The 9,304-nt window shown below is 38.8% G+C and overlaps 1 protein-coding gene across 1 annotated transcript; it reads right to left on the bottom strand.

Moving 5' to 3' along the window:
- Positions 1–2,961: 2,961 nt before the first annotated feature.
- On the bottom strand, positions 2,962–7,693 carry LOC106121213 (uncharacterized protein K02A2.6-like). The gene has a single exon (XM_013316750.1). It carries the CDS (start codon positions 7,528–7,530, stop codon positions 3,547–3,549), a length of 3,984 nt encoding a protein of 1,327 aa, XP_013172204.1. The 5' UTR covers positions 7,531–7,693; the 3' UTR covers positions 2,962–3,546.
- Positions 7,694–9,304: the final 1,611 nt, after the last annotated feature.

The raw sequence follows: 9,304 nt of genomic DNA, 5'->3' as shown, positions 1-9,304 counted from the left end.
ATGATGATGATGGCGATGATGATGATTATGGTAGTGACGATGATCATGATGATGATGACACGCTAGTCCGATGACACACTAACAAAATAGTATCGTCTTTCTTGTTTACATCAGAAAAGCAAAACAAACAAAACTGGTACACATGGACTAATTAAAAGTTTTAAAACATACAGCAAAGCTGAAACACGAATGAAAACTTTTTAAATAATCCGTACATTAATTTACTTTTATTCTTTTTAAATTAAAATGTTATCAAAAATCAATAAGTTAGTAATCGTTCAAAAACTTTAGCCGCCGTTTAACGATGTTAATTTATAACTGCTTTTACAAATCTTATTTTCTTACTAATATTATAAATGTGAAAGTTTTGATGTATTAGTGGATGAACGTATATGAGAAGGTATCTCCGGAGCGGTTCAACGGATCTCAATGAAATTTAACAGATGTAGAACATAGTCTGGAAGAATAGTCTTTTACTAAGTTTAGTACCCCGCGGACGTAGTCTCCCCCTATAGCTAGTACAAAGTAATGGCTATACAGAGTTATTTGCAGTAAACAATTTTACCTCTGAATGTAATTCAGAGGTAAAATGCGTCAAACACAGCTTCACTTACCTTCAGGAATTTCATTCCTTTAACACGGTAAAGCGGTTGTTAACGTTTTTCCAATACTCGGCACAACGGAAGTTCTTCGTTTTGCAGCCGTTTCTAAGGCGAAAATATTTTTTCTAGCTTCTTTTATAAACATTACAGAGTTGAAAGCATTCCAAAAGAGTTGAGTAAAAGTAAATAATTAAATAAAGTCTCGTTAATTACAGCAGCAAATATCTGGTCGTCTGTTTTTATAAGATATCTATTTGTAATTTCATTCATTAGATATTAAACTTGGATGAATATTTTGTCTGGTTACTTAAAGTATCTTTATGATAAAATTAAATTGTGATTAACCGTTTTATCGTGACACATTGATTTAATGAATATTAATTGCCGCAAACAGAAACAAATGAAAATTAAATCGTATTTAAAACAAACAAAAAAAAACATTACCTTAATCGCAATTACGGCTGCCACACCGTGAAGCAGTCCGTGTGCGGCAGCCCTTATAAGAATTTCTGTATTCCGTAATATCGTATACACATCCAACACAGCTTGAAGCAGTCCGTGTGGGGCAGCCCTTATAAGAATTTCTGTTTTCCGTAATATCGATTACACTTCCAACACAGCTTGAAGCAGTTCGTGTGCGGCAGTCCTTATAAGAATTTCTGTTTTCCGTAATATCGTATACACATCCATCACAGCTTAAAGCCGTCCGTGTGTGGCAGACCTTATAAGAATTTCTGTATTTCGTAATATCGTATACACATCCAACACAGCTTGAAGCAGTCCGTGTAGGCCAGCCCTTAAGAATTTCTGTATTCGGTAAAATCCAACGCGAAGTTTACGTCAGTCATGTAATTTCCTCTGATTTTGAATTCGGTACGAAATGACGTATTTTCGCTACAGTATTCTCGTATTTCTCCGGCCGCATGTTTCATTTTACAAGCCATTTCAAGCAGTATATGACTACGTTTTATTCCACGTAGAGGTCGGATTTTTTAGGATTTTTATACCCATTCAGAGGCGAGCACTTATCTTAATTACTTACGACTAAGATTTTTTTTTTGCTAATAAAATAGTGAATTAAACTAATAAATATAAAAACATGGAAAAAATTGCACTTCAAATTACAATTTGCAACTTATATTGTTTACTTTAACAAATATGTTGGCTGGTCTATTGTTTCCACTTCTATTTAGTTTGTTACTTGAGTTGCTTTTTTAATTAGTGTACTACGGTGTCATTCTCCGCGCTTTTGTTTTTTTTAATACTTTTTAAATCGATCGATTTTTAAATCGTGTATTCGAAATAGAAATTAAGTAGATTTAAAAGTTTCTTTAAATCATTTTTTGCAAGCGTTGTATGTAATCTTACAAGCCACAAAATCTGTTCGTATTTCGCTATGTATATTTAAATGTCAGTGCCGTATCGCCGCGACCGATGTTTGCTAAATAAGGATACATATTTTATGTGTTTGCTCCATAAACCGAAGCCAATACGGCTTTCTCATTTATACTACAAACAGAAATATGTGCTATATCTACGTGGAATATTAAAAAAAAGTTTTATGTAAATATTGTCCCTAAATATTTCTTAAGAAACTGTTAATTTTGTACTCTAATGTGTAAGACTTTAGTTACTTTTTTCTATGTAAACCATATAAAAAAGTAAAATGAAATTCATCAATTTCTAATCTTACTAATATTATGAATGGGAATATTTAGATGAATGGATGTTTGTTTGAAGATATCTCTAGGACGGCTGCATGGATCTTGCTGAAATTTGGCATAGAAGTAGAACATAACCTGGACGAAAGCATAGGCTACTAATTAAGTTATTTTTTTATTCCGCGCGGACGGAGACAGGGGTGACAGCTAGTCGTACTATAAAGGGATATCAGAAATTTAAATTTAAAAAGGTTATGCTTTTAACCGTGCGAATACACATAAAATTATTTTATCATTTTTTAAGTCTGAGAGCAATTTGAAATCTGTTAATTTATTGAAAATTGTTGCTTCGGGCGTAATGGTCGGTCGAAAATGCTGATTGAAAAGCAAAAATGTTTTGCAATGCAAAAAATACGAACGATTCCACCGCCATCGAACGAGACCGCCAATTATATCAAGTTATGCGCCATTTATTCAGTTTTTTTTTATATTAATCTTTTAAAACTTAAATTTTAATTAAAAGAAACTACTACAAACTAATAACAATATCCTTTAACATAGTAATAGAAGTAACTTAGAAACAGTAACATAAATTGCTAACAGCTGTATCTTGTATCCAAACAAAGCAGATGAAATTTTAATAATTAAAAGTTAACAATTCTTACATATTGTAATATATGGTATGAATTAAACGACGGTTAGCTGGGGACTGATTTATTTTGCCAAATTAACAGGGTAGGTTGACATCACCTACCTACATTAACAATAATACATTACAATATCCCTCTCCAGATGAATTACAATGAAAATTAAAGCAATAATAATTGCACAAACTTAAATGACTAATCAAGAAAAGAAAACTTTTTTTTTGTTTAATATAAATAAATTAATCGGTTACAAAAACAGTGTGAAATTAACCAAGCTACCATCACATACACCGCCCTTAAAATGTTGCTAGTTCCAATCAGGCAAACAAATTAATAAGACTTTTAAATAAACAAAAAAAAATTAAACTTAATCGTAACTTAACTTGACGGTAACTTGTACACAAGGATATTGTTATAAAAAATAGAACGAAATTTAAGAAAAATAGTTTTTAGTACTAACTAGGGAAATATGAAAATATTATGTTTATTAAGTGCAATACAATAGTAGGTAAAGTAACTTAAAATAAAACAAAACCAAGAAAAAAAAAGAAATAAAAAAAAAGATTACGAAAAAAAAAAGAATAATAATTATGATATCTATTAAACGTAATGTGAATACTTGTATATTTTAAAGTTTCATTTTTTTAATTGTCGTGGCCTTAAATTATAACGCTTTTGTTCTGGTGTTTGAGTGGGGATCGAAAGCTCAGGCACAATATTAGTTTCGTACGATGACGCACACGAAATTTCGTCTGTTTTCGAAGTGGAACTCGAATTAACACTTTCGCGCGCCGCTGGTACTCTCGTTTCCGCAGTGTCGTCCCCCTGTACCTGAGAACATTCATTATCTTCACTATTTTCATTTTGAATGGGTATATGCCACGAGTGACGCAAATTTTTCTTAGGAATTATTTGATCAATATGTCTGGTCTTTGTTTTATCACCGGTATTAACCGCGTAGGTGACCTTGCCCGTACGCTCTGTCACTATTCCCTCCATCCACTTGTCTCCTTTTCCGTAATTCCTAACTAGTACGACATCGCCGACACCAAGACTGCGCGGGCGCCCCCCCGCGTGCCGGAGCTGCGTGCATTGCGCGCGCGCCACCGCCTCGCCCGTGGCTGCGGCGGGACGCAACAGATCGAGACGCGTCCGTAGCCTTCTCCCGAGCATGGCTACAGCCGGTTCGCGTTGTGTGGTGCAATGCGTACTGTTGCGATACTGCATTAAAAATTTGCTTAACGCGCGGTCGACATTTTCGCCCTCTACTTGAGCCTTTTTGATGACCTTTTTCACGGTCTTTACAGCATTTTCTGCCGCCCCGTTGCTCGACGGATGGTACGGTGCCGTAACTATATGGTCTACACCATTTTTCTTCAAAAACTCCTCAAATTCACAGGAAGTGAAAGGTGGCCCTCCATCCGTAACCATTTGTCTAGGAATACCAAATCGAGCAAATAATTCTCTGAATTTATTTTCCACCGTAGCCGCAGATGTTCCGCCACACATGTGAAACACCTCGATCCACTTAGAATGAGCATCGATGACGAGCAAGTAATATCGCCCACCATGTTGTAGAAAGTCCGCGTGCAACCGGGTCCACGGTTCCGAAGGCCAGGCATAAGGCACAGGAGTGGCGCACGGCGGCGCATCCCTCTGGTCGCGACACGCAGCGCACGTGCGCGCGCGTTCCTCCAGCTCCGCGTCGAGCCGTGGCCACCACACATAGCTGCGAGCTATTTGCTTCATCCTTACCATGCCCACGTGGCCCGCGTGAACCTCCTCCACTATCTGTTTGCGCAGGGTACCAGGTATGACCACCCGGTATCCCCACACGATGCATCCATGATCGACGTGTAGCTCCTCCTTGCGATGAAAATAAGGCTTCTCGCCTTCGATTTCGGTCTGCTGTGGCCAACCGCTTATAATATACCCATATATCTTTCTTAACGTAACATCCTTTGCCGTCTCCTTTGCCACATCCTTATGGCTAAGAGGGAAGCTGTCTTCAACAAAATGCAAGTAAGTTGCAGCGTCCTCCTCCTCCGTCGACTTGCTTGAAGTCGGCTGCGGTAGGCGGGACAAGCCATCGGCGTTGCCGTTTTTGTCCGTAGATACGAAGACGATGTCGAAGTCGTATGCCGCTAGGCGTACAGCATATCTCTGCAATCTACTAGCTGCCGTTTGTGGTATGCCGTGTTTCGGTCCGAAGATGTACGTGAGTGCCTTATGATCACTCCGAAGAGTAAATTTACGTCCAAACAGATATTGATGGTGCCTGCTTACCCCGTAGACGATCGCCAGTGCCTCCTTGTCGATCTGGCTGTAGCGCCGCTCCGTGTCGGTGAGTGTGCGCGAGGCGCAGCTGACGATGCGTTCGCTGCCGTCGGGCATGCGATGCGCCAGCACGGCACCCAGACCATACGCGCTGCTGTCCACGGCGAGTACCAGCGGCAGCGACGGCGAGTAATGCGCTAGCGCGGGCCCGCTAACTAACTTATCCTTAACTGCTTTGAATGCCCGCTCGCAATCCCTATTCCAACACCATTTATTGCCTTTCGCCAATAACTTATACAATGGATTTAACAATGTACTCATGTTCGGAATGAAGCGCGAATAATAATTAATTAAGCCTAACGCTGCTCGAAGTTGTGATACATTTTTCGGCACAGGTAAATTTACAATGGCGGATACCTTACTCTTATCTGTATGTACCCCATTTTTATCAATTCTATATCCTAAATATGAGATTTCATCCATAAAAAACTCACATTTTTCAAATTTAATACGTAAGCCCGCTTCTTTTAATCGAGACAATACTTCTTTAACATTTTGTAAATGATGCTCTCTATTGCGACCGGTTATACATATATCGTCAATAAATGCTACAACACAATCTAAGCCGCTCAGAGTTTCCTCAATTAATTTCTGGAACATTTCTGGTAAACATTTTAAACCAAACGGGGCCCTTCGATACACAAATACACCCATATGAGTTGTTATAGCCGTTAGTGGTTGTGAAGCTTCATCTAATACTACTTGCAAATAAGCATTCTTTAAATCTAATTTAGTAAACTGTTCGCCACCACTTAACGCTGCAAACAGCTCTTCTGTGCGCGGCAAAGGATAATGAAAATCTTTTAATAAAGGGTTTACTGTGACTTTATAATCACCGCAAATCCTAATTGTTCCATCGCGCTTTATTATCGGTACAATGGGCGTTCCATAATCGGACCTGTCCACTTTATAAATGATTCCCTCCGCTTGTAAGCGTTCTAACTCGCGCTCGACAGGCGAACGCAACGCTAACGGCAGCGGACGGGCCTTGCAAAATATCGGCGTTGTATCTTTCAAATGTAATTTAATTTTTATTTTGAATGTGCCTACCCCGTTACCGAATACCTCAGGAAATTCATTTCGTAGATTTATAAGTAACGAGTCGGCCGGCAGACCTATTTTATTAATGTTAATAGCATCTAAGTTGAGTTTACGTAGCCACACACGGCCTAACAGTGGCGGGCCGCCGCGTGCGATAACAAACAATGGCAACTCGGTCGTCCCGCTCCCACTCGTTACGCGCACCGTGACGTAACCGAGAGGGACGATCGCCTCGCCCGTGTACGATTGCAATTTAATGTTATGTTTCGTAATAGGTAAATTATAAAAATATTTATCATAAAATTCTTTTGACACCGCCGAGATTCTGCTGCCCGTATCTATTTCAAAAATCATGTCTATATTTTCTACACGCAATGAGCAATGATAAGGTCCGTCCGTACCATTATTACTAACGGATATAATATGATGTAAACAATCACTCGCATCGCTCGCCGAGTCACAACTATCAATATAATTATGAAGTTTCGACTTTCCGCTCTCAGCCCTATATACATTTTTTTTACACATTTTAGCCAAGTGGCCTATATTATAACACTTATAACATTTAAACGACTTATAGCTACACTTATCTGCCGTGTGCTCGTCCTTGCCGCAGCGCCAGCAAACGTTGCGCCGCGGCCGTGTGGCCCCCGCGGCCACGCGATGCAGGCCGCCCGCCTGCTCGAGTCCCGAAGCTGCCGGCGCCGTCACCTGGCCGTCGCCGCCGGCCGCTTCCGCGTGCCTCTCGGCTGCCTCCAGCGCAAGCGCCAGCTCCACCGCCTTCTTGTAATCCAATGTGGGTTCCGCGAACAACCGAGACCGCATCACTTCGTTTCGAAGTCCAGAGACGAACTGATCCCTAATGTTTTCTTCAAGCATAGTTCCAAAATTGCAATGCTTCGCTAAGTGTTTTAAATTTTGCAAAAACACGCTTATCGATTCAGTCTCTGTCTGTCGCCTTTGTCTAAACAGGTGCCTTTCAGCTATTTCCGATCTTTTCGGTTCGAGGTGATTTCCGACAAGATCAACCAGCACTTGGAATGACTTGGTCTCCGGATGCATCGGCGCACACAGGTCGCACATGAGCTCGTACGTGGCGGCGCCGACATGCGTCAGTAATGTTGCGACGTGTAGATCTTCTCTGATGTCGTTAAGTAAAATGAACTGCTTAACGAGACGCACGTACGCACTCCAGTTGTTACGATCGTTAATATCGTATTCGTGCAACTTTCCGAAAGGCATATTTAACACTATTAACCCGAAATACAAAAAATAAATAAACACACTCGTCGCCAGTTGTAATATATGGTATGAATTAAACGACGGTTAGCTGGGGACTGATTTATTTTGCCAAATTAACAGGGTAGGTTGACATCACCTACCTACATTAACAATAATACATTACACATATGTTTATAATTACTGCAACGTTGAAGCTTGGTTTAAAGCTTCTCATCCAATTGTTTTAAATTAATTTAACTTGGAATAGCTAGTTAGAACTAGTGGAGAGTTCTAGATATTTATATGACCTTGGGGAGTAGTAATTCAATTGTTTTGTTAACTAATCTAGCAGCTAGATAACTAAAATCATGTATACTGATATTTTAAAGCGGAAGAGTTTGTTTAAACGCGCTAATGTCAGGAACTACTGGTCCGATTTGAAAAATTCTTCTTTTGTTGGTTAGTCCATTTATAGAGGAAGGCCTTGGGTTAACAATTAATTTTTTTAATACCACGCAGACGGAGTCGCGACCGACAGCTAGTCCCTAATAAAAATCAAGAGTATTTTTATTAATAATCACGATATCTGTAAAATAAAGAGTTAGTAATTTTCAACAGTTGTCGCAGAAAAATTATAAAAACATTACCGTGTAAAATGGAAATACATGCAAAGCCGCGGGCATTATATTATATCCAATGAGACCGGAGCAAACTCAACTTGAGGTAATAAACTGCATCAAGTGGATCTCTCGCAAGAATATTCCACTGAAGCGCTCATTGTTAACCCGAGCGCTGTTTCCTGCGGGAACATTTTTACCTGAATAAAACTTTTTAAATAGGTTTTTTATGTCTTTTCTTCATTTTATGGCTGCGATATAAATATACCAGTACAGTTGGACTTTTATAGGTGTCATTTAATTCTTTTTCCTTGACTCAAAAATCCTTTAAAGTTTTTTATAATATTTTTGTTTTAAAGGCTATCTACCGCTACGACTTAGGGTCCTTCAAGAAGCAAGCGTATCACCATATCAAAGGTCGCCAACGCATCTGCAGTTCCTCTGGTCTTGTAGATATCCATGAGCGTCGATGAACTCCTCGGTGTTGGCAGCACGAAATCAACATTACGCCAAAATTCTATTTTTATCTTTTAATTTATTTATCATATTTCTTTTTATTTCAAAACAATGCAAAAAACCCTAATCCGGGCCATCCGTGATTTCAAATTGGAACTTTGTGTGTAATAGTTGTTTCGCTCTACAAAATATTGTAGTACAGTCAGCGTCATATAGATCGTCACAGACAAGATATGCAAATATATAGGTACACCAAAAGTATTCAATTATATCGGTACAACAAAAGTCCTCAAAATAATAGATACATTCACCCTGCTCAAATACATCGGTACATACACAGCGTCAAATATATGAGTACATGCAAGATGCTCATAAATATCGTAGCAGCCACAGCGTCATAAGTAACGAAGCAGTCAAGGTGCTCAAAAATATCGGTACATTTGACAAAATTGAACTCTATCTCTATATGCTTGTGATACAATTTGGAATAAACTACTTCTGTTACATTCATTTGACACTTTGTATTAACATTATAGGTTGTCCGGAAAGTTCGTTCTGATTTTCGATATAAAGCTTACAATAGACTGTAGCTGATGTGGATTCATTTTCGGATTTCCACCATTATCAAACGTCACAAAAATTTCTATATTGTGAATAATTTCATTTCATTGGTTGAGATAAAAACTAATTTTTAAAATTTTATCCAATAATAAAAGACGTTT

This window comes from Papilio xuthus, unplaced genomic scaffold (genome assembly GCF_000836235.2).
Source record: "Papilio xuthus unplaced genomic scaffold, Pxut_1.1 DF829129.1, whole genome shotgun sequence".
Lineage (NCBI taxonomy): Eukaryota > Metazoa > Arthropoda > Insecta > Lepidoptera > Papilionidae > Papilio > Papilio xuthus.
This window is presented reverse-complemented; position numbering and strand designations above follow the sequence as displayed.

Bases quoted from the DNA above. Each gene is read 5' to 3' on its own strand.
- LOC106121213 (XM_013316750.1), bottom strand. From the start codon at position 7,530: ATGCCTTTCGGAAAGTTGCACGAATACGATATTAACGATCGTAACAAC.